Below are 27130 nucleotides of genomic sequence, written 5' to 3'. Positions count from 1 at the left end.
ATTGAATAAACCACAAAATATATGAGCAACACACAGAGTGTAGCTATGCTACACATTTCGGATCAATTATGATCCTTCTTCATGGCATGAAACATATACAAAACATGACGTTTAAATATACACCAACCCCGAGGTCCATTGGATGTCAAAACCACATGGAAAAATTCAGGGGACCTTTCCAATTTCAAAAATTATACTGGACAATAAAATAGTTCCGCATGGTTTAAAGGGAATCTGTCACCTACTTTTTCGTATATTAGCTGCGGCCACCGCCATCAGGGGCTTATCTACAGAATTCTGCAATGCTGTAGATAAGCCCCCGATGTATCCTGAAAGATAAGAAAAACAAGTTAGATTATACTCACCCAGGGTCGGTTCGGGTCTGATGGGAGTCGCTGTCCGGGTTCGGCGCCTCCCATCTTCATGCAATGACATCCTCTTCCTTGTTTCCAGTCGCGGCTCTGGTGTACTTTATCTGCCCTTTTGAGGGCAGCGCAAAGTACTGCAGTGCGCAGGTGCTGGGCTTTTTGGACCTTCTCCGGCGCCTGCACAGTGCAGTACTTTGCTTTTACGCCTGTGCAGGAGCCGCAACAGGAAGCAAGGAAGAGGACGTCATCGCATGAAGATGGAAGCGGACCGCACTGCCCCCCCAGGTGAGTATAATCTACTTGATTTCTTATCTTTCAGGTTACATCGGGGGCTTATCTACAGCATTACAGAATGCTGTAGATAAGCCCCTAAAAGCAGTGGCCGCAGCTTAAATATAAAAAATGAGGCGACAGATTCCCTTTAAGGATCAAACAAGTTCCTATTACTAGGTCTGATGATAGTATGATGAATTTGTTAATCAGTGTGAAAGCATTTTCTCGGACTCTTCAGTTAAACTCATGACTTGTTATACAATATGAAGAAACAATTTTGCAAGAAACCCCAAAATAAATTGAAATTTTGCAATCCAACATTTCCAAAATGAGTGACTACAAATCGCTTTTGGCATTGGATAATACATTAAAATCAAGTATTTCCTTCCTCGAAAAATACCATCATGGAGACTAAAGAGTCCAAAATAACTGCGTGACCTAGAAGACCATCAGACCAATAGTTTATAATTGGGGAAATCATTTTCATTCCTCCTCTACTCCAGGATGACCACTGAGATCCATATTAAAAACGAGCATCAGAAGATAGCTCTCTGATGCGGTCATGACAATAGCAGGAATATCTCTACAGATTCTTTTCACTGCACGCCGTAACACCATGGTCAAACCTCATCCTTTTCTGTGCAGGGCATAGAAAGGGTTAATCCAGCATTGAGACCATTGGTGACCAGAAACGTAAGCTTCTCAATATAAAAGCATTTTAACATATGTGCACCCCATGGCTTGAATCGAAAGCAAGATCTTATATCACAACCCTAATTGCATGTTTTTTTCAAAGTTTATATACGAGTGGTGACCCGATTCTAACGCATCGGGTATTCTAGAATATGCATGTCCACACAATATATTGCCCAGCCACGTAGTATATTGCCCAGCCACGTAGTATATTGCCCAGCCACGTAGTATATTGCCCAGCCACGTAGTATATTGCCCAGTCACGTAGTATATTGCCCAGTCACGTAGTATATTGCCCAGCCATGTAGTATATTGCCCAGCCACGTAGTATAATGCCCAGTCACGTAGTGTATTGCCCAGCCACGTAGTATATTGCCCAGCCACGTAGTATATTGCCCAGCCACGTAGTATATTGCCCAGTCACGTAGTATATCGCCCAGCCACATAGTGTATCGCCGAGTCACGTAGTATATTGCCCAGCCATGTAGTATATTGCCCAGTCACATAGTATATTGCACAGCCACGTAGTATATTGCCCAGCCACGTAGTATATTGCCCAGCCACGTAGTATATTGCCCAGCCACGTAGTATATTGCCCAGCCACGTAGCATATTGCCCAGCCACGTAGTATATTGCCCAGCCACGTAGTATATTGCCCAGCCACGTAGTGTATCGCCGAGTCACGTAGTATATTGCCCAGCCACGTAGCATATTGCCCAGCCACGTAGTATATTGCCCAGCCACGTAGTATATTGCCCAGTCACGTAGTATATTGCACAGCCACTTAGTATATTGCCCAGCCACGTAGTATATTGCCCAGCCACGTAGTATATTGCCCAACCACATAGTATATTGCACAGCGACGGAGTATACAGCACAGAGCCACGTAGTATACAGACTTAAAATAAAAAAATAAACATATACTCACTTTCCGAAAGGCCGTTGAAGTCCTGGCCCTGTGTGCGGTGGACGCGGCAGCTTCTGGTCCCAGGGTTGCTATGGGCGCAGGACCTGTGATGATGTCGCGGTCACATGACCGTGACGTCATGGCAGGTCCTTGTCGCATACCATTCTTGCCACCGGAACCTGCCGCTTGCATGGACCGTTCACCGGAGCGTCGCAAAGAGCGGGAAAGGCACCGGAACATTAGATCTTTTTACTATTGATGCTGCATAGGCAGCATCAATAGTAAAAAAGTTGGTCACACAGGGTTAATAGCAGCGTTAATGGAGTGGGTAACACCACGGTATAACGCGGTCCATTAGCGCTGCCATTAACCCTGTGTGAGCGCTGACTGGAGGGGAGTACGAAGTGGGCACTGACTGCGGGGAGGAAGGAGCGGCCATGTTGCCGCCGGACTGCGCCCGTCGCTGATTGGTCGTGGGCGTTTTGGGCGCGACCAATGAATATCCGTGACAGAAGGACAGAGAGAATGACGGAAGTTACCCTTAGGCAATTATATTGTAGATTTTTTCTTTTATTCCTACATTGCATTTTAGTCGTTTGTCATTTTGTATTGTGTGCATACCCCCCTTCATTAATTTGTTAATTAAATCCACACCTGAATTTTTCCCATGTGGTTGTGACATCCAGTGAATATGAGGGTGTACAGGTCCTTCTCAAAAAATTAGCATATAGTGTTAAATTTCATTATTTACCATAATGTAATGATTACAATTAAACTTTCATATATTATAGATTCATTATCCACCAACTGAAATTTGTCAGGTCTTTTATTGTTTTAATACTGATGATTTTGGCATACAACTCCTGATAACCCAAAAAACCTGTCTCAATAAATTAGCATATCAAGAAAAGGTTCTCTAAACGACCTATTACCCTAATCTTCTGAATCAACTAATTAACTCTAAACACATGCAAAAGATACCTGAGGCTTTTATAAACTCCCTGCCTGGTTCATTACTCAAAACCCCCATCATGGGTAAGACTAGCGACCTGACAGATGTCAAGAAGGCCATCATTGACACCCTCAAGCAAGAGGGTAAGACCCAGAAAGAAATTTCTCAACAAATAGGCTGTTCCCAGAGTGCTGTATCAAGGCACCTCAATGGTAAGTCTATTGGAAGGAAACAATGTGGCAGAAAACGCTGTACAACGAGAAGAGGAGACCGGACCCTGAGGAAGATTGTGGAGAAGGACCGATTCCAGACCTTGGGGAACCTGAGGAAGCAGTGGACTGAGTCTGGTGTGGAAACATCCAGAGCCACCGTGCACAGGCGTGTGCAGGAAATGGGCTACAGGTGCCGCATTCCCCAGGTAAAGCCACTTTTGAACCATAAACAGCGGCAGAGGCGCCTGACCTGGGCTACAGAGAAGCAGCACTGGACTGTTGCTAAGTGGTCCCAAGTACTTTTTTCTGATGAAAGCAAATTTTGCATGTCATTCGGAAATCAAGGTGCCAGAGTCTGGAGGAAGACTGGGGAGAAGGAAATGCCAAAATGCCTGAAGTCCAGTGTCAAGTACCCACAGTCAGTGATGGTGTGGGGTGCCATGTCAGCTGCTGGTGTTGGTCCACTGTGTTTCATCAAGGGCAGGGTCAATGCAGCTAGCTATCAGGAGATTTTGGAGCACTTCATGCTTCCATCGGCTGAAATGCTTTATGGAGATGAAGATTTCATTTTTCAGCACGACCTGGCACCTGCTCACAGTGCCAAAACCACTGGTAAATGGTTTACTGACCATGGTATTACTGTGCTCAATTGGCCTGCCAACTCTCCTGACCTGAACCCCATAGAGAATCTGTGGGATATTGTGAAGAGAAAGTTGAGAGACGCAAGACCCAACACTCTGGATGAGCTTAAGGCCGCTATTGAAGCATCCTGGGCCTCCATAACATCTCAGCAGTGTCACAGGCTGATTGCCTCCATGCCACGCCGCATTGAAGCAGTCATTTCTGCCAAAGGATTCCCGACCAAGTATTGAGTGCATAACTGAACATTATTATTTGTTGGTTTTTTTGTTTGTTATTAAAAAACACTTTTATTTGATTGGATGGGTGAAATATGCTAATTTATTGAGACAGGTTTTTTGGGTTATCAGGAGTTGTATGCCAAAATCATCAGTATTAAAACAATAAAAGACCTGACAAATTTCAGTTGGTGGATAATGAATCTATAATATATGAAAGTTTAATTGTAATCATTACATTATGGTAAATAATGAAATTTAACACTATATGCTAATTTTTTGAGAAGGACCTGTATATTTAATGGTCATTGTGTATATTTCATGACATAAACAAAGATTAATTAATTGATTTGTGTCACTGGTGGATGGATGTCTCAACTTGAAAAAACAATATGAATAAAGGGTTTTTTTTTGCTCAGTTGTTAAATCTGCCAGTTGAGAGCCATGGAGGTAAAGCAATAAAAGTGTCATGAGTCTGGGTTCCAACACTTGAGCCTGTGCTTGGCTTCTCTATCTGCTCAGCCACAGTTGTTACACATTTGCTCCAGGTTTTTATTATTTGTTATCCTTGCTTTAGTCACTAAAGTTTAGTGTTTTTAGGTTAACAGGTGTTTATTTATTCATTTGTCTGCCCAATCACCTTTCGGGTGCTGCTTTATATACACTGCTCAAAAAAATAAAGGGAACACTTAAACAACAGAATATAACTCCAAGTGAATCAAACTTCTGTGAAATCAAACTGTCCACTTAGGAAGCAACACTGTTTGACAATCAATTTCACATGCTGTTGTGCAAATGGAATAGACAACAGATGGAAATTATTGGCAATTATCAGGACACACTCAATAAAGGAGTGGTTCTGCAGGTGGGGACCACATACCGCATCTCAGTACCATTGCTTTCTGGCTGATGTTTTGGTCACTTCTGAATGTTGGTTGTGCTTTCACACTCATGGTAGCATGAGATGGAATCTACAACCCACACAAGTGGCTCAGGTAGTGCAGCTCATCCAGGATGGCACATCAATGTGAGCTGTGACAATAAGGTTTGCCGTGTGTCAGCATAGTGTCAAGAGGCTAGAGGCGCTACCAGGAGACAGGCCAGTACACCAGGAGACGTGGAGGGGGCGGTAGGAGGGCAACAACCCAGCAGCAGGACCGCTACATCAGCCTTTGTGCAAGGAGGAACAGGAGCACTGACAGAGCCCTGCAAAATGACCTCCAGCAGGCCACAAATGTGCATGTGTCTGCACAAACTATTAGAAGCCGACTCCATGAGGATGGTCTGAGTGCCCGACGTCCACAGATGGGGGTTGTGCTCACAGCCCAACACCATGCAGGATGCTTGGCATTTGCCATAGAACACCAGGTTGGCAAGTTCGCCACTGGCGCCCTGTGCTCTTCACAGATGAAAGCAGGTTCACACTGAGCACGTGACCGACGTGACAGAGTCTGGAGATGCCGTGGAGAGCGATCTGCTGCCTGCAACATCCTTCACCATGACCGGTTTGCGAGTGGGTCAGTAATGGTGTGGGGTAGCATTTCTTTGGAGGGCCGCACAGACCTTCATGTGCTTGCCAGAGGTAGCCTGACTGCCATTAGGTACCGAGATGAGCTCCTCAGACCCCTTGTGAGACCATATGTTGGTGTGGTTGGCCCTGGGTTCCTCCTAATGCAGGACAATGCCAGACTTCATGTGGCTGGATTGTGTCAGCAGTTCCTGCAAGATGAAGGCATTTAAGCTATGGACTGGCCCGCCCGTTCCCCAGACCTGAATCCGATTGAACACATCTGGGACATCATGTCTCGCACCATCCAGCAACGTCACGTTGCACCACAGACTGTCAGGAGTTGGCGGATGCTTTAGTCCAGGTCTGGGAGATCCCTCAGGAGACCGTCGCCTCATCAGGAGCATGCCCAGGTGTTGTAGGGAGGTCATACAGGCACGCAGAGGCCACACACACATACCAGAACATCACTTCCTTGTATTGGGCCATTTCCACTGAAGTTGGACCAGCCTGTAATTTGATTTTGAGGATCATTCCAAATCCAGACCTCCATGTGGTATTAATTTTGATTTACATAGATCATTTTTATGTTCTATTGTTCTCAACACATTCCACTATGTAATGAATAAAGATTTGCAACTGAAATATTTCATTCAGTAATATCTAGGATGTGGTATTTTAGGGTTCCCTTTATTTTTTTGAGCAGTGTACTTTCCCCCTGCTAGTATTTCCTTCTGGTGATATTTTCATATGGACGTCCATCCATACTGCCGTTGTGTATGCCAGTCAGTGAAAGACCAGCTAGGGTTTATCTCTCTGCTGATTATGCATTTCCCCCTGCATCTATCTTCTATTTCTAGTTAGGGAGTAGGGGTAATACTCTTCAGCAGTACGTACCTTATCTTTTCATTTTGTATTTCATGGTTTATTTAACTCACTCTGGAATCTCTTTCTCAGGACTCCTTCCCTTCTGTAGGTAAATCACATTAGGTCTGTGTTGCCATTGTTTAGTCTGTTGTTAGGGCTATTCCAGCCCGTGTTGGAACCACTAAGGACTGTGGGGTCCGGATCTTTAGTCTGTTCAGTAACTGGCTGGGTCAGTTGCAGTTTGTAGTGTTTTACCTATTTTTCCTGTGTGAGTTGTTAAACAATTAGAACAAAAAGAAGCTCAACTCACACCTGCACTCCGCTTTGCATTCTAATGCAGCTGTATTAACGAACTCTGCAGTCAACCAGGTGGTGGTCAGTGACATGACTGCTGCTGGTCCATGGCTCAACCCTGGGAGATTTCAGTGGCAAATACACTTAATTATGTATATTGCTTTTTGTTCCCAGGGTCAAAACTCCTTATTGTGATGCTAATCAACAGCCACAGTGGTCAGGTCAATGATGGTCAATGACATCACTGCTTCCACTTCAGTGTAACCTGTAGGTGCAGCAGTGCTGAAGTGGAGATTATTTTGTTTTACTCCCATGACTCTCAAATAGCAGATTTAAAGATTGAACAGAGACTACTTTAATTACTTACATTACAATGTGTAATCAGTGTCTGGAGGCCTGACCCTACTGCTAATCAGTGGCCAGTGTAGTCCTCTGGAGCCTGTAGATGAAACAGTGCTGGAGTGGATTGCAGGGGTCAGTATAGCTTCTATTGGTGAACCCCCATGGTGCCGAAATACAAATACATAAATAGGAAATGAAAGCAGTGTACATAGAAGTGCATCCTCGCCAAAAAGAGATCACATAAAATAACAAAGTGCTAGTGCTTCATGAAGTATTGCAATACTGATGAGGTAACACAAACAGGCACGGTGGTGCTAGCAAACCAGTGGGAAAGTTGACAGGCAGAGAGATCCCATTTCATACCCTTTTTGAAGGAGCAAACCAGCTACATGCACCTCAGGGGGTTTTGTGGTAACTAGGTAGTGAACATTTTCTTCTGAAATGTGATCTCTCTGCCTGTCATATTTCCAAGTGGTTTGCTGGCACCAGAGTGCTTGCTTGTGTGTTACTGAGCTTGCACTTTATCAACATTGTGCAATATACTTTTCAGATATACATACATAAGCATTTGTTTTGCATCTAGTCACCTTGCACTTTATTACTTTCCTACCGTGCAATATCTCTTCGGTTTATTGTTTTTCACTTGGAAGAATTTATTTATATATTATTAGGGGGAGCTAATATATCATTTATGCGATCTGTGTATAGTAACTAATTATCATATATTGCATTATTTATTTAAAGTTTTCCTCCATGTGGGTTATTCATGAAACCAGTTTGCTGTTTTAATTGATAAGCACGTTTTTTTTGTTAGGCGCATTTTTTTGAGGTGCACATAAATGTGTTACATAATTGCCATTTATATCATTCTCTGCACTTATCTTTTTATTCTAGATTGTTTGCTGTATATTTGTATTAAATAAAGATGAACTATTAATGATACTAAAATGGTAGAAGTACTTATTGGTTAGGTTGTTTTCAGTACATGACTCCTATTTATTTGTGGGATCTTATTGGGTTAATCATTTACTCCTACATCGGGACGTGTAAAGCTTTACCTAAATTAAAAAAAAATGTTAGCCACCAACTCGGCTCTCTGTGGGAATCCCACGGACTTTGAATAGAGTGGCAGTGTGAATGCTCAGTATAGCCTAATAGATTCATCAGAGGCAATTGACAATTGAGGACACTAACTCGTACCAAGTTTATTTTGGGGTGAAGACAATTTTTGGCAATATAAATGAATAGTTCTGGTCTTGAGAGAAGTTGTAGCATAAAGCCTGGATAGGAGTGATGGGCATGCGGGATTGAACCGTGTGCTCTTCCAATCCTTTACAAAGGTTAGGCTATCACAAGGAGCGGCTTGCTTTAATACTCTCACAGCCATTCCCTGAGAAAATCATCTTTTATGTTTTTATCAGCTGCCAAACAGTAAGAAGGGAAGGAGATTGACAATTTTTCTAATCGGATTGTCTGCGTTGCTTTATTTATATGAAACTGTCAAGAAGATTGACACGAACAAAAACAGTCAAGTGTCTCATTACTGGCATATAATAGTCACTATTGATTGCAGAGGACTTCTCTATCGTGTTCAACAATATGCTATGGCTTTTGTATATTGGCTGTGGATCAATACACCTAGTTTAGAAGAATAACGCCACTGCATGAACGTCAAATGTTACATCAATATTCATGATGGGCAGCAAAATGATTCACTCTGACGCTGGTTATGTTTTTAGGAATGAAAACAAAAGTTATTGCTCAATCATATCACATATCAGTAACACTTACAGGTAATCAGTCAGCTAAGCTCCCCCCTCTCCCCGGTATTCTGAAGGTAAGTAGCGTATTAAATACGTATAGCGTGGGTCTGAAATACTCAATGCTGCTGTGGCAGGGGCCGATGACACACTGTGCTGCTGTGGTGGATGTTGCTGACACACTGTGTTGCTGTGGGGGGTCCCCGACACACTGTGCTGCTGTGGTGGAGGTCGCTGACACACTGTGTTGCTGTGGGGGGTCCCTGACACACTGTGCTGCTGTGGGGGCAGTGTTCTGGATCACTGCATTGAGAAACACGTGATGGTGTCTCCGCGGTGTTGGATGTTTTGGTCTCCACGAGGTCAATCATACATGCCTTTATAGACTTTCTACTAGGCACTGCTCCTGATAGCCAGTTTCCTACTCCACACTGATGAGGGGCAAAAACCCCGAAACAGCTGTCTGTGGATGGATACCATGCTTGGCATAGGTGGTTTTCCTTTATTGGATGTTTTCCTTTATTGGATGCTGCCCTTCCCTTGGTTGTTCCTTCCCGGTGAAAGGCCTGGCTATTCACTGCCTGCATTGAGAAACACGTGATGGTGTCTCCGCAGCTCCTCTACATGCATTTGCATATTTGGGGGCAGTGTTCTGGATCACTGCGTTGAGAAACACGTGATGGTGTCTCCGCGGTGTTGGATGTTTTGGTCTCCACGAGGTCAATCATCCGTGCCTTTATACACTGTGCTGCTGAGGCGGGGGTCCCCGACACACTGTGCTACTGTGGCGGGGTTCCCGACACACTGTTCTGTTGTGGCGGGGGTCCCTGACACGCTATGCTGCTGTGGCAGGGGTCCCTGACACGCTGTGCTGCTGTGGCGGGGGTCCCTGACACGCTGTGCTGCTGTGGCGGGGGTCCCTGACACGCTGTGCTGCTGTGGCGGGGGTTCCGGACTCGCTGTGCTGCTGTGGCAGGGGTCCCTAACTCGCTGTGCTGCTGTGGCAGGGGTCCCTGACACGCTGTGCTGCTGTGGCGGGGGTCCCTGACACACTGTGCTGCTGTGGCAGGGGTCCCCGACACACTGTTCTGTTGTGGCGGGGGTCCCTGACACACTGTGCTGCTGTGGCAGGGGTCCCCGACACACTGTGCTGCTGTGGCGGGGGTCCCTGACACGCTGTGCTGCTGTGGCAGGGGTCGCTGACACACTGTGCTGCTGTGGCGGGGGTTCCTGACACGCTGTGCTGCTGTGGCGGCAGTCGCTGACACTGTGTTGCTGTGGCAGGGTTGCTGACATACGCTGCTGCTGTGGTGGAGCCGCTAATATATAATGTGCTGCTGTGGAAGGATCTCTGGAGGGGGCTGTGTACTTATGAGTGGTTGATGTATAAGAGAGAGACACACACAATCTGTCTCTATGATGAAGAACATGTTTGTGCTTCGGGTGGGCCTGTGGTCAGGTCTTTCTTGGTTTCTCTGGCCTAGTGCACCAACATAAGACCGGGCTACAGTCTCGGCCCGGAGCTCGAGCATCTCATTAACTGAAAACTATTAACACGGATTACACAAGAACCACATGACAGATTTCTTCACCCCAAATATCATTTTAATCAGAGTAACAACGTCAAAATGACAATGCCTGTAGTTTAGTTAGCAAAATCCTGCTGACAGGTTCTATTTAAGGTTGGACCTCAGAAAGGCAGTTTTTAATGGACCCAGAAAGCACGTAGGAAAGGTCCAATGGCTGGATATTCTAAAGGACAGAGATGTCCAAGAAGGATGAGAGATTTTGCTAAATGAAAATGTAACTACACAATCAGTAACAATCCTGAAAAGAAGGAAGAGTTGGCAGCATTTAAAGAGACCAGGATGGATGAACACAAACACTCGTTAAAAAGGAAAAAAGAAATGTATATCACATGGAAAGAGGGGGCATACCTAAAGAAAAATGTAATGCTATTTGCAGGGAATGCAGAGCAAGAGTTAGAAGAGTTGAAACCAGTAATGAAGTGAGAATTGCAAGGGAGACCAAAAGCAAGAAAAAAAAGATTTTGGGGGTATGTCAAAAGCAAAAGAAAAGTCAAAGATGCTGTACAATTTTTACAGGATGAAAAGGAAAAAGGTCAAAAGTTATGTTGAGAAGGCCAAGCTTTTAGGTTCCTATTTTGCATCTGTGTTCTCTAAGAAAATAATTGTAACATCAACTGATCTTCACAGTGCTTTCGAATGAATAAAAGAGTCCATCCTATCTATAAAAATAGAGAGATAGTGAGTGAACACTTAGCTAATTTATATCTCCTGGTCCAGATGAATTACATCTTTGTCTACTGAAAGAATTAGCAGAGGAAATTGCCGAACCACTAGCCAGAATCTTTGACAAATCCTGGAAAACAAAAATCGCAGAATATTGGAGAAGGGACAATGTTTTCCTGACCTTCAAAAAAGGAAAGAAGATGGAGCCAGGAAATTACAGGCAAGTGAGCCTTGCTTCTATACCAGGAAAGACTGTAGAACAAATTATTAAACAGCATGTATGTAAGTACATGGATAAGAATACAGTAATTAACCAGAACCACGGTGGGTTTGGAGCAAAAAAGTCATGCCAGACTAATCTAATTTCCTACTATGAAGAAATCACTGACTGGGTGGATCAAGGAAATGCAGTAGATACAGTATATCTTGACTTCAGCAAAGCATTTGATAAAGAATCTCATACTATCCTTTTTGAAAAAATGGGAGTGTATGGGAGTGACAAGGCTATGGTTAGGTGGAATCATAATTAGCTCAGTGATCTTACTCATAGACTGGTAATAAACTGCTACACATCCAATTGGAAGAGTGTTTCAAGTGGGGTACTTTGCACCAGTGTTGTTCAACATTTTTATAAATGATCTAGATAAAGGAACTGAAAGTAAACTAATCAAATTTGTAGACGATGCACAGTTATAAAGCATAGCGAATATTAACATTCTACATCTGGGCAAGAAAAATGAAAAAGCATATAAATGATGGGAGGAATAGAATGAAGAGACAGCAAGTGTGAAAGACTTGGGTATACTAATAGATCATAGACTGCACATGAGTCCACAGTATGATGAGGTAGCAAAAAAGCAAACACAGTTCTAGAATGCATTAAGTGAAGCATAGAGTCTAGATCACACTGAAGTAATTATCCCCCTCTACTTCTCTTTGGTCAGGCCTCATCTGGAATACTTCTGGGCACATTTTAGCAAAAACATTGAACAACTGGAGCAAGTTCATAAAAGAGCTACCAGGATGGTGAGTGGACAGCACACACTATGTCCTACGAGGAATGATTTAAAAAAATCTGGTAATGTTTAGCTTGCAAAAAAGAAAGCTAAGAGGAAACTTAAGAACTGTCTACAAATATCTGAAGGGATGTCGCAATGTAGAGGGGGATCACCCTTATTCTCATTTGCACATGGAAACATGAGAAGCAATGGAATGAAACCGAAACGTAGACGATACATATTCGATATTAGAAAAACCTTTTTGACAGTGAGGGTTAGCAGTGAGTGGAACAGGCTGCCACAAGAGGTGGGGAGTTCTCCTTCAATGGAAGTCTTCAGAGGCTGGACAGACATCTGTGTGAGATGGTTTAGTGAATCCTGCATTGAGCAGGAGGCTTTACACGATAACGCTGGAGGTCCCTTCCAACTTCTATCATTCTATGATTTAGGAATCAGAAATGGATGGATATAATAGTAAAAAAGTAATTGCCAGTTTAATGTACAGCGATACGGACATTGTGAAAGGCTTGTTCTGATGTCTCTCTATATAATTCTCTAAATTCTGCTTCTATGAAGGATTTCAGCTTGCAGACATCTAGATACAAATTACTCCATCAGAGCACAGCACTCGCATTTGACACAGTCTCTTTGTACAACATTTTCTAGGGTCAACCTGAAATCAGTCGTTGAGTGATTAAATATCCCCCATGGGGTTGGTGTTTTTCCATCTTGTCAGTGTTTATATACTCTGTTCATAAAAGATGACAGTATGTTACGGCACTTTTATTAGCACTCCCGAGGCAGTTACCACAAATTAAAACGCCTTATTGGACAGCAAAATCCAGCTGAGTTTTCTATAAAGTCAGGAGTAGTTCTACCTGTCATGCATTACAGCTAAAATAGGATCCCAGCAGGACAGAGACCTTTCTAAATAGGATTTTGCCACTTTTCAGAAACTCATGTCATAGCTTGTCTGTTGGTTCCTGTTTACACCTTTCTAAAGTTTACTTTATTAAAAAGGAATCCACTCTTATTGTCAGGTTTCAAGGAGCCAGTAAGGGCATAATTATGCCGACATTTCATCTATTGTACATGCCAGCCCCAGTCTGAAGCTTTCTTTCCACATTGGCACCATATTAATCTATCTACTTGTAAAAATCCACAAATTTTGCATTAACTTTAGATTGTAATAAAGAGTGATGAGATGAATAGCAAAAATGTGCTAAATTATTCCTTACCTTGAAAATTACCTTAATACAAAAACCCAATTTCCACAGATGTTCAGCCTAGTTACAAAATGGAAATCCAAAAAAAAAATATTCTAAAAAGGCAAAAAAAAATATATAAAAAGAAAACAAAATCTAAACATTTTTAGTGAAAAGGGTCAGATCCCTATTTAATAAAATGAATTCTGTATTCAATTTTAAAATGTTTTAATTATACAAAATACATCTAACATACGTTTTATATATATATTTATATACTAGCTGAAGAGCCCGGCGTTGCCTGGGCATAGTAAATATCTGTGGTTAGTTATAGCACCTCACTTCTCTTATTTTCCCATCACGCCTCTCATTTTCCCAATCACATCTTTCATTTTCCCCCTCACATCTCTCATTTTCTCCCTCACTCCTCTCATTCCCCCCTAACACTTGTCATTTCGACCTCACATCTGTAATTTTCCAATCACTCCACTATTTTCCCTCACTCCTCTCATTTTGCACTCACATCTTTTCATTTTCACCTCACACCTCTCATTTTCACCTCAGTATATACATGTTTGTCATCTCCCTTATATACAGTATACACCTGTATGTCATCTCCTGTATATAGTTTATACCTGTATGTCATCTCCCCTGTATATAGTATATACCTGCTGTGTGTCATCTCCCCTGTATATAGAATATAGCTGTATGTCTTCTCCTCCTATATATAGTATATACCTGTATGTCATCTCCTTCTATATATAGTATATACTTGTATGTCATCTCCTCCTGTATATATATATACCTGTGTGTCATCTCCCCTGTATATAGTATATATCTGTGTGTCATCTCCTCCTGTATATAGTATATACCTGTATGTCATCTTCTATATATATAGCATATACCTGTATGTCATCTCCTACTATATATAGTATATACCTGTAGGTCATCTGCTCCTGTATATAGTATATACCTGTGTCATCTCCTCCTGTATATAGTATATACCTGTATGTCATCTCCACCTGTATATAGTATATACCTGTATGTCATCTCCTCCTGTATATAGTATATATCTGTGTGTCATCTCCTCCTGTATATAGTATATACCTGTATGTCATCTTCTATATATATATATATATATATATATATAGCATATACCTGTATGTCATCTCCTACTGTATATAGTATATACCTGTAGGTCATGTGCTCCTGTATATAGTATATACCTGTGTCATCTCCTCCTGTATATAGTATATACCTGTATGTCATCTCCTCCTGTATATAGTATAGACCTGTAGGTCATCTGCTCCTGTATATAGTATATACCTGTGTGTCATCTCTCCTGTATATAGTATATATCTGTGTGTCATCTCCCCTGTATATAGTATATACTTGTGTGTCATCTCCTCCTGTATTAGACCTCGTTCACACGTTATTTGCTCAGTATTTTTACCTCAGTATTTGTAAGCTAAATTGGCAGCCTGATAAATCCCCAGCCAACAGGAAGCCCTCCCCCTGGCAGTATATATTAGCTCACACATACACATAATAGACAGGTCATGTGACTGACAGCTGCCGTATTTCCTATATGGTACATTTGTTGCTCTTGTAGTTTGTCTGCTTATTAATCAGATTTTTTTTTTGAAGGATAATACCAGACTTGTGTGTGTTTTAGGGCGAGTTTCATTTGTCAAGTTGTGTGTGTTGAGTTGCGTGTAGCGACATGCATGTAGCGACTTTTGTGAGATGAGTTTTGTGTGGCAACATGCGTGTAGCAACTTTTTGTGTGTCGAGTTGCATGTGACAGGTTAGTGTAGCAAGTTGTGTGCAGCAAGTTTTGCACGTGGCGAGTTTTATGTGTGGTGCCTTTTGAGTATGTGCAAGTTTTGTGTGAGGCAACTTTTGCATGTGTTGCAACTTTTGTGCATGTGGTAATTTTTCCGCGTGTGCAAGTTTTGCGTGTGGCGAGTTTTCCATGAGGTGAGTTTTGCACCTGTGGCGAGTTTTGCGTGAGCCTAGTTTTTGCATGTGGCGAGTTTTGCGCGTGGCGAGTTTTGAGCGGCGAGTTTTGTGTTTCGACTTTTATGTGGCGAGGTTGGTGTATGTGTGGGGAAATGTGTGCTGAGGGTGGTATATGTGTGCAAGCACGTGGTAGTGTGTGGCGCATTTTGTGTGTGTGTGTTCATATCCCCGTGTGTGGTGAGTATCCCATGTCGGGGCCTCACCTTAGCAACTGTACGGTATATACTCTTTGGTGCCATCGCTCTCATTCTTTAAGTCCCCCTTGTTCACATCTGGCAGCTGTCAATTTGCCTCCAACAATTTTCCTTTCACTTTTTTCCCCCATTATGTAGATAGGGGCAAAATTGTTTGGTGAATTGGAAAGCGCGGGGTTAAAATTTCACCTCACAACGTAGCCTATGACGCTCTCGGGGTCCAGACGTGTGACTTTGCAAAATTTTGTGGCTGTAGCTGCGACACCTTCAACACTTTTCCTTTCACTTTTTTCCCCATTATGTAGATAGGGGCAAAATTGTTTGCTGAATTGGAACGCGCGGGGTTAAAATTTCACCTCACAACATAGCCTATGACGCTCTCGGGGTCCAGATGTGTGACTGTGCAAAATTTTGTGGCTGTAGCTGCGACGGTGCAGATGCCAATCCCGGACATACATACATACACACACACACACACACACACATACAGCTTTATATATTAGATATATATATTGTAGGGATTTCACTCACTCGGGTGCGACGGATGATACTCAGAAGGCACGTTCCTTTAAAAGTTCACAGGGTTTATTGCTTCATAAACCACATGGCAGGAAAAACAGAAAACAAATAGCCTTTGGCTCAGGAAAGAAAAGCAAGTGTCCAGTCCTTCAGGCTCAGTCCTGGAGCCTTAACACACTCAGGAGGGTTTCACCTCCACACATATCTGCTGTGTAAAGCATTAGCCTGTCATATATAGAGCTAACCACACCCAGTATCCCATCACATGATTAGACATGTGGACTGACATCACCACAGGTCCTGAAACACATATATACATGGTTATGTGAAATGAAGAAAACACTCCGGGCTATATCACAGCGGCACGCCACCTATGTGACACATACCTCCTGTCGACTACACACCCTTTAGCCATGCTACAATATATATATATATATATATATATATATATATATATATACACACCAAAAGTTTGGACACACCTTCTCATTTAAAGATTTTTCTGTATTTTCAGGACTATGAAAATTGTAAATTCACACTGAAGGCATCAAAACTATGAATTAACACATGTGGAATTATATATTAAGAGAACAGTGTGAAACAACTGAAAATATGTCTTATATTCTAGGTTCTTCAAAGTAGCCTCCTTTTGCTTTGATGACTGCTTTGCACAATCTTGGCATTCTCTTGATGAGCTAACCACACCCAGTTGTGTGGGTTGTGTTATATAGTATGTGGGCTGTGTTATATACTGTTTGGGCTGTGTTATATACTGCGTGGCCACTGTTATATACTGCGTGGCCTGTATTAACGCATTGGGTATTCTACAATATGTATGTATGTATATAGCAGCCACATAGTATATAGCACAGGCCACGTAGTATTTGCTATATACTACGTGGCCTCTGCTATATAGTATGTGGCTGCTATATACATACATGGGCTGGGCAATATACTACGTGGCTGGGCAATATACTACGTTGCTGGGAAATATACAACGTGGCTGGGCAATATACTACGTGACTGGGCAATATACTACGTGGCTGGGCAATATACTACGTGGCTGGGCAATATACTACATGCACATGCATATTCTAGAATACCCAATGCGCTAAAATCGGGCCACCATCTAGTATATATATATATATATATATATATATATATATATATATATATATCCATACATACAGTGAGTAAAATATTTAGTCAGCCACCAATTGAGCAATTTCTCCCACTTAAAAAGATGAGAGAGGCCTGTATTTGACATCATAGGTAGACCACAACTACGAGAGTCAAAATGAGAAAACAAGTCCAGAAAATCACCTTGTCTGATTTGGCATTTCGGAATGTAAAATAATTTTTTAACCCCTTAACCCTGTTTTCACCTTCCTGACCACTGTCACTTTATGAGGTCATAACTCTGAAATGCTTCAATGGATCCCACTGATTCTGGGACTGTATTCTTGTGACATATTGTACTTTATTATAGTGGTAAACATTTATTTGATATGACTTGTAATTGTTAAAAAAAACTGAAATTTGGCAAAAAATTTGTAAAATTTCGCAATTTTCAAACATTTTTATGCCCTTAAATCAGAGAGTCATATTTCACAAAATAGTTAATAAATAACATTTCCCACATGTCTACTTTACATCAGCACAATTTTTGAAACATATTTTTTTTTTGTTAGGAAGTTATAAGGGTTAAAACTTTACCAGCGATATCTCATTTTTACAACAAAATTTGTGAAACCTTTTTATTTTAGGGACCACCTCAATTTGAAGTGACTTTGATGGGCCTATATGCAAAAAATACCCAAAAGTGACACGATTCTAAAAACTGCACCCCTCAAGGTGCTCAAAACCACATTCAAGAAGTGTATTAACTCTTCATGTGCTTCTCGGGAATTTTTGGAATGTGGAAGGAAAAAATAAACATTTACCGTACTTTTCTTTAAAAAAAAATTTCCTTTAGACCTAATTTTTTTTTTACTTTTGCAAGGGTAACAGGAACAAAATGGACCATACAACTTGTTGTGCAATTTCTCCTGAGCATTCCGATACCCCATATGTGGAGGAAATCTACTGTTTGGGTACATGACAGGGCTCGGAAAGGAAGGAGAGCCATGTCACTTTTTGAATGTAAAATTTGCTGGCATAATTCACGGATGCCATGTCATGTTTGGAGAGCCCCAATATGCCTAAAAAGTGGACCCCCCACAAGTGACATCATTTTGGAAACTAGTCCCCTTATGGAACTTATCTAGATGTGTATTGAACACCTTGAACCCACAGGTGCTTCACAATGTAGAAACGTGGAAATAAAAAAAAAAAAAAAAAATTTCCCAAATAAAGCTCCAAATTTGCATTTTCATAAGGATAACAGGAGAAATTGCTCAATACAATTTGTTGTGCAATTTCTCCTGAGTATGCCGATACCCCATACGTGGGGGAACACTACTGTTTGGGCGCACAGCAAGACTTGAAATGGAAGGAGCACATTTGACTTTTTGAATGCAAAATTTGCTGGAATTATTAGCGGACGCCGTGCCGCATTTGAAGAGCCCCTAATGTGCCTAAACAGTGGAAATGGGACACTAAGCCCTTTTTTAGGAGACTCCCATTCATGTAGAATGAGGTTCTGCACATTTTCATGGATCGGGAACCCTTTTAGTTTTTGGGGTTTTAAGCCCCCAAACAGTTCATCATGCACGGATTGCTTAACCTCCTCTTCCTCAACACCCATTGTCCCCCTGACCATACTAATTAATTCTTGTATGTCCTCAGAGGAAAAATAATATTTCTTATTATCTTCCCTGGGGTTAGAAGTGGAGCCCTCATTCTCCCACACATTCCGAATCAGAAGAACGTATTTCACCGGAGTTTGAGTCAGACTCTACCACAGATATTTTCCTCTTATTTGGAGGAGGAGGCTGTCTCCCCACCCCAGTGTTCCTGTCCCCCACTAGGATGGGGAGACATCCTCCGGTACCGCTGTCGTGGAAGGTGACTAGAGAAACAATTCTTTTTATAAAATAGTTTTTGTGTAAAAATGCCAAAACATAAAAAAACTATAAATCTGATATTGCTGTAATCGCACTGACCAGAAGAATAAAGTTGTCTAATCACTTATACTGCACAAAGAAAAATAAATAAAGCTAATTCTTCACCTACTAGTTATTTGTTCATTCTGCACCCAAAGATCACAGTAGGCTAGGCTCACATTTATCCTGCGCCCTACGCTGAGTGCTTACACCGGGGTTTCCGTGTAAATCTCTAAAACATGTGATTCAGAAGGAAAACCCAGAGGAAGATTCCCTATAATGAGTCTTTGTGGACTTTGTCTGGCCTATGATACGGCAATGTCCGTCTTTTAAAGATTGCATGCAAGCGCGATTGGCTACAGTTTTGTGCACTTCTGAAATAAAGGACACAGCTGAACAGAGGCCAGACGGAGTCCAGAGTAATTCTGGTGCCTCACTATAGTGAACTGATCCCTCAGGGGTCTCATCTGAATCAAGTCATTTGGCGATTTAGATGGAAAGCCCGATGTAAGTGCTCAGTGTAGAGCACAGGATCAACGTGATCCAAAATGTTATGTAACATATTCCAAATAAAAGTTACTGGGAAAAAAGCAAGTTCCCACTAAGGTCAGTCATCTGCTAACAGAAATATAGGGGGCATCCACATTACTGGTAACATAAAGGCTCTGGAAAAGTGATAAAACTTCTCGCCTCCCAAAGAAATCAAACTAATTCTGCGCTCCCAACTCCTAATGCCCCCCTCCTTTGTGAGCCCCATGTTTGGCATTTTGGTAGTGATAAGACCCCTTCTAATTTACCGATGCGTGTCTCCAGGAGCACAAGCTGGGCATAGCGTACTGGGCACTACAATTATAGATTTGTCATTTTCACTCAGCAACATCCATTGCTGCTCGTTTCTGGAAAACACCCATGAAGCCAAATCATCACTACACCTGTAGATGAATTTGCAGAGGTGTCTAATTTCCAAAATGAGGTCACTTGAGGGAGTATTTTGCTCTTCTAACACTTAGAGGCTTTGTAAATGGAGTCTGCAAACTATTCTAGGAAAATCTGTGCTCTAGGAGTCAAATAGTGCTCCGTCCCTCCCAAGTTTCGGCTAAGCAGTAATGTACAGCCACATATGGAGTATTTCCACGTTCAGCAGAAATTGTGTGCCAAATTTTGGTGCCATTTTTACCAATTCTCCTGTGTGAAAATGTAAAATCTGGGACTAAAACAACATTTTAGTGGTAAAAACGTAATAATTCTTTCTTTACCGCCCAATGGTATAAAAGTCTGTGACACACCTGTTGTGTCAATATGACCACTGCACCCTTAAATGAATTCATTGAGAGGCGCAAATTGTAAAATGGGGGCACCTATGTGGTGAGTTCTGCTGTTCTGGCAACCTCAGACAGTTTGCCAGTGGGTCATGGCATGCGCAAACCGTGACAGCCATATCTGCACTACAATATGGCAGTCCTTCCCTTATGAGCTTTGCACTGTGCCTCGAAAGTAGTTTTCAAACACATATGGGATATTGCCGTACTCAGGGGAAATTGAGTAACGAATTGTAGTGTTCATTTTCTTCTATTATCCCTTTTGAAAATTTGGGACTAAATCAACATTTTTGAGGGAAAAAAAATAACATTTTCATTTTTTCCCTTCAACACGGCTTTAATTCCTGTGAAGCAACTGAAGGATTAATAAACTTAATCAATGTGATTTTAAAACCTGTGAGAGGGTGCATTTTTTAAAATGGTGTCACTTTTGGGTATTTTCTGTCATATAGGCCCAGCAAAGTCACTTCAAATTTGGTGTTGGAAAATTGAGAAATTGCTGATTAACTTTTAACCCTTTTAATTTCTTAAAAATATGTATGTTTAAAAAATGATGGTTATGTAAAGTAGACTTGTGGGAAACGTTATATATTAACTATTTCGTGTAATATAAGTATCTGGTTTAAGGGCATAAAAATTTACATTTTGAAAGTTGATAAATTTCAACCAAAACTCTGATATTTTCACAAATAAAAGCAAAAAATATTGGCCTAAATTTACCACTAAGGCTACTTTCACACTAGCGTCGGAATCTCCCCGTCGCAATGCGTCGGGCAGAGATTCCGACGCTAGCGTTTGACGCACTGCACAATGGGTGCAGCGGATGCATTTCTCCGCTGCATCCGCTGCCCCATTGTGAGGTGCGGGGAGGTGGGGGCGGAGTTCCGGCCGCGCATGCGCGGTCGGAAAAAGCGGTCCGTCAGGAGCAAAAAACGTTACATGTAATGTTTTTTGCTCCCGGCGGTCCGCCACAACACGGCGCAACCGTCGCATGACAGTTGCGACGTGTGGCAAAGCGTCGCTAATGTTAATGTATGGGGCAAAAACGTATCCTGCAAACAACTTTGCAGGATGCGTTTTTTGCCATAAACGACGCATTGCGACGTCTGGCAAAAAACGCCAGTGTGAAAGTAGCCTAACATGATGTACTATGTTTTGCGAAAAAAATCTCAGAATCACTTGGATACAATGAATCGTTCCAGTGTTATTACCACATAAAGCTACATTCAGGGCTGTGGAGTCGGAGTCCATTTTGGTGGAGTCGGTGTCATGGAAATTGAGGAGTCGGAGTATTGGCTTAGGTTACATTGGTCAGGACTGTAAAATTTGGCCTGGTCAGGAAGGTGAAACCGGCTCAGGGGTGGATAGGAGAAAATGGAACCTAACAATTTATTACACAACTTTCCTGAATGTGGCAATAGCCAAAATGTGGTCAAACGCTGCTGTTTTCAGACATCATCTTGGAATTCCAGATCACCTGATGTACCGAAACAGCAAACCCTCCATTTTGGAAAATAGATCCTTGAGATTATTCACCTACGGGTTTCATGAGCAGGTTAAACGTACAGATGTTTCACAGAAATTTATAACATTGGGACATGAAAAGAAACCAATTTTTTTTCCAGTAAAATATTGCTTCAGCCCAAAATTTTTAATTTTCACAAGGGGTGTTATGAAAACTGACAATTTATTATGCAATTTCTCGAACATGGTCAAAAACTAAATGATTGGGAACATTACAGAGCTTGGAAAGGAAATATGATTTTAGCTGGAATAGATTGCGGACGCCGTGTTGCATTTGCAGGGTGCGCCTAAAGTGGAAAAAAGAAAAAGCAGAAATTCCCGTTGTGACACAATTTTTGAAACTAAACCCATGAAGAAATTTATCTAGGGATGTAGGGAGTAGTTTTAACCCATAAGTGGTTCACAAAGTTTTAGACAGTGAAAAGTAAAAATTAAGATGTTTTCCCTACTTAAAAGGATAATCTCCAAATTTTACATTTTCATAAGGGGCAATAAATAAAAATATCCCCTCTACAAGTTGTGACACTGCCAGAACAGAGGTAATATGGACTCCAAAGTACCTGCATCCACCTCATTATAGTACTGGTTCTGGGATTTAGTCTGAAGCAAGTTTTTGGGGGGATTTGGAAGGAAACCCTCATCTAAGTGATGAGAGTAGAGCACAGGAAAAATGTGAACCGAGGATTATTCAGATTTCTGGTAAGCGAAGTGAAAAAATAAACAGCAGTTCATGAATTGTTTTTTTCTCACCATGCGCAGTGTGGTATAGGTGATAAGACGGCTAGATTTTTCAGGCCTGTATGATGACAGCAAAGACAGATATACATAAGTATTATGTTATGCTTTGCTACTTTTACACTAAAAACCTGAAACTGAATTTTAAATCAACAACTTTTTTTCTTGCCATATTTTGATAGCTATGTCTTTTTTTATTTGGCTGACAGAGCTGAATAGAGACTTTTCATGTGTGAGATGAATTGAAGTTTTTTTGGTACTGTTTTTGGGAACAAAGCATTTTATATTTTCTATTTATTCAGATTTTTTTGAACACAGAATGAACAAAACTGACTGCTATATGAGGGCTTGTTTTCTGTGGGACAAATTGATGTTTTCAATTATAGCATTAGTATTATTATTATTATTTTTTTTACATACAACTTTTGGATCACTTTTTACTTATTTCTTTGTGTAATCAGTTTGATAAAAAACAAAAGCTACTTTTTCCTTTTTTAAGAGATAAATAATGTGACAGTTTTTTAGTTCGGGTTACTCCGGATGTGGTGTTACCAATTACATATTTGTATATTATTATTTTTAACACAAAAACAAAGAGTTTTTCACTATTTTTTCAAACTTCTTTTTTACATTTTTATATACTTCCACAATGGCACATGAATACTTCTCAGTGTGATTGCTGGTCTCATTCGCTCCGGTACTGACACAGCGTGTTAGACCCTGCTTATGAAAGGGTCTAATAGACTTTGGCTACTATTGCGACCTGTGAATGTGATCATGGAGTCCTGACAGTGTTAAATTGGAAATGCCCCCCCTTCTGTTAACAATCTAAATGCTGCTGTCGCAATATGAACTAGAAAGTTAAACAGCCGCAACCAGTGCTAAAACCGATTGTGGCAGATGCAGCACACCAGCTGTCATATACCACTGCATTTGGTAACTGATTCCCTTTATCCTCAGCACCGTAACAAAAAAAAGTGGTGATGAGGATTAGAGCCCCGTTATGGCCGCCATGAAAAGACGTATCAGAGCTGGTTAAAGAAGCATTCCCATCAAAATTGTTATGCTCTTCGTGTAATTAAAAACTGACTAGCTGAATCCTTCTATCTCTATGTCGAAACGGGAGGTCAGTTTTTCCTGCACGAGTCATTAGTCACTACAAAAGTCCCTGGCAGGGAGGAGAAGTGAGTGGTTTGGTCAGCAATTGAAGAGGGGAATGATAGAGGAACAAGAGACTTCCTTTTTCTACATAGAACAGAAAAAAGAGAAGAATTAGCTGGACAGAAAGGTAAAATGAGCAATTGTAAGTACACAGTGCTATATATTATGATTGCTACACATTAATTGGATATAAACTTTGATGGGAGTGCTACTTTATGGATAGCCTGATTTTAAAACAGGGGTGGCGAACCTCAGGCCCTTGATGACCTTTTATCTGGCCCTTAGGCAGATTCCCAGGGACAGCAGTGCTTGGGTAGGCAGATGTATTTTTCCGGCCATTTAATTTCTTCTTGCTCTGTGAAAATGCGCGTGCTTTGTTCACTACTGAACACTGAGGTGCGTGCAATGAAAGATTATGTCCTAACACCAGTGCCCACGTCAGGATGAACTTTGTGGGCAGTTAGTGCACAATTTGTTTGGCCTCAGAAGAATGGTGTAAATATCCAAATGGCCCTTGGAAGATAAAAAAGATTCCCCACCCCCGCTTCAGAAGGTTGCTTTGTGACTTCTGCCATAGTTGTCCATGTGGTAACATGTTGACTATCATGAGTCTGAGATATGATGCTTTTTGGACACTTTCTTGTACTTTTTAAATGTTTAAAAATCATGTCTGGTTTTGTTAGTAAGTTTGTTGTGTGTTATTAATAAAAAATTATGGTACCTTACTTTTAGTTCTGATCTGCATTTATTGTATAATTCTGCATCTTATATTCTTCTTTTTGAGGGTCCTTAGGGTGCTTTCACATTGCGTTCTGCAACCCGTCAGGGCATAAATCCAAAATCCCCCGAAAAATGGAGTCCGGACTCCGGACGTATTTGCGGCCGTGAGCTATAGACTGTAATGGTTATGGCAGAGCGAGTGTGCACTCTGCCGTGCATCATTTTTGGGAGTGTAAGCCTCCAGGAGGGGACACTCATACGCAGCCTACTATATCCATCACCTTTACAGTCTATGGCCCCATCGGTGCATGTATCTGGACCCGCTTTGCGAGGGATTTCGGATGCATGTCCCGATGGTGACACAGGACGCAAGGTGAAAGCACCCTTAGACAGAGCCATACAGTACAATAACACAGAGCACAAAATGGTCGTGTTTGTACTTTTTTCTTATTGTCATCTACCACGTTCTTCTGTACGTCAAAAAAAAAAGGGCCAAATTAGTTCATTTTGAACTCTTGTGTCTTTATACTCTATCGTTGTTGGGGGTTCTGTTCGATCCACCCCCAAAGAAAAATAACTAATTTGGACAGTCCAAACAGTGTGTGAACGTCTCCTCCCTTACACACTATACAAAAGTCAGCCAAGCCTTTCGGTAGGACGGCCACCCCAATGATCAGTTCCGGATGGATGCAGGGGCGGATTATAATAGGGTCAATCTGGGCGGTAGCCCAGGGCCCAGTGGTGTGGGGGGGCCCTGGGCTACCGCTCAGATTGCCTGCCGCCATCAGGGCATTACTGCCCTGACAGGCGTATTGGCCCGGTGGGCAGAGGGGGCCCGCATCGGGTCCCGTCTCATCTACTCACCGGGCACCTACCGGCGCTGCGTCAGTTTCACCTATTGACGTGCGGGCGCGCGCCCGCACGTCGATAGTTAACAACAGCCGCCAGCCAATTGGAGGCTGGCAGCTGAAGTCGGCCTCAGGCGCAGAACACACGTTGCCGGCATCTGAGGGCAGAGATGCTGGACACACTGGGGGCAGGACTGGAGACATGGGCAGAATGTAGATACGGGGCATGATTGGAGACACGGGGCAGAATGAAAGACATGGGGCAGGATTGGAGACAGATCGTGCAGGATCATGGGGCAGGATGGATACGATGGAGACTGATGGGGCAGGATGGGGAGATCATATGGGGCAGGATGGATACTCATGAGGGCAGGATGGGAGAACATATGGCTGGAGCCAGGAATGAGACACACGGGGCCAGGATGGGGGATATTATTATTACCATAGGGGCTAATTAAGGGATATTATTACTGCAGTGAAGAATTTATTTTATTTTTTGAGGACACTGTTTTAAATGGGGGGGGGGGGGGGCGGTCCTGTTACTGTGTAGAGTGACACTATGTTGCATCTTTTTCTTCATGTGGTGTAATGTAGAAGCTGTGAAAAATTAAGTAATGTGTTCTGCAAGTGGAGCTCGAGACAACTGTGTTATTTCCTGCAGAGACGAGTCCTGGCTGGATGAAGTGATGGCGGTCTGTGCTGGATGAAAGATGAAGGACTTCACCTAGAGACGTCACTGGTGAGTCAGTGTTACCTATACACTGACACTATACACTGTATACTATATACTGAACTGAAGGGTAAATTGACTAGATCAATGGATGTTTGACAGGTTATAGTTTCACACAGCAACTATTTTTCTGGAATAATCTGGTTCAGTGTCTGAACAGCCCGAGGCCCTGGCTACCCTTAACCCCTTAGTGACAGAGCCAATTTGGTACTTAATGACCAGGCCAATTTTTGCAATTCTGACCACTGTCACTTTATGAGGTTATAACTCTGGAACGCTTCAACGGATCCCGCTGATTCTGAGACTGTTTTTTCGTGACATATTGTACTTCATGTTAGTGGTAACATTTCTTCGATATTACTTGCGATTATTTATGAAAAAAACGGAAATATGGCGAAAATTTTTAAAATTTTGCAATTTTCAAATTTTGTATTTTTATGCCCTTAAATCAGAGAGATATGTCATAAAAAATAGTTAATAAATAACATTTCCCACATGTCTACTTTACATCAGCACAATTTTGGAAACAAAATTTTTTTTTGTTAGGGAGTTATAAGGGTTAAAAGTTGACCAGCAATTTCTCATTTTTACAACACCATTTTTTTTTAGGGACCACATCACATTTGAAGTCATTTTGAGGGGTCTATATGATAGAAAATAATGAAGTGTGACACCATTCTAAAAACTACACCCCTCAAGGTTCTCAAAACCACATTCAAGAAGTTTATTAACCCTTTACGTGCTTCACAGGAACTGAAACAATGTGGAAGGAAAAAATGAACATTTAACTTTTTTTTGCAAACATCTTAATTCAGAACCATTTTTTT

The 27130-nt window shown here is 41.8% G+C and overlaps 1 protein-coding gene across 5 annotated transcripts in view; it reads right to left on the bottom strand.

Annotated features, from left to right (window-relative positions):
* Window positions 1-27130, bottom strand: part of CNPY1 (canopy FGF signaling regulator 1) — a 169037-nt gene that overhangs the window by 137091 nt on the left and 4816 nt on the right. The window contains exon 2 of one of the 5 annotated variants that reach the window (XM_069729733.1): window positions 22860-22905. The exons of the other annotated variants lie outside the window; for them this stretch is intronic. Coding sequence (XP_069585834.1) covers window positions 22860-22905 — 46 coding nt within the window. The remainder of the gene's footprint in view (window positions 1-22859; window positions 22906-27130) is intronic. 5 annotated transcript variants of the gene reach the window in all.

The sequence above is a fragment of the Ranitomeya imitator genome, chromosome 6, assembly GCF_032444005.1.
Source record: "Ranitomeya imitator isolate aRanImi1 chromosome 6, aRanImi1.pri, whole genome shotgun sequence".
Lineage (NCBI taxonomy): Eukaryota > Metazoa > Chordata > Amphibia > Anura > Dendrobatidae > Ranitomeya > Ranitomeya imitator.
This window is presented reverse-complemented; position numbering and strand designations above follow the sequence as displayed.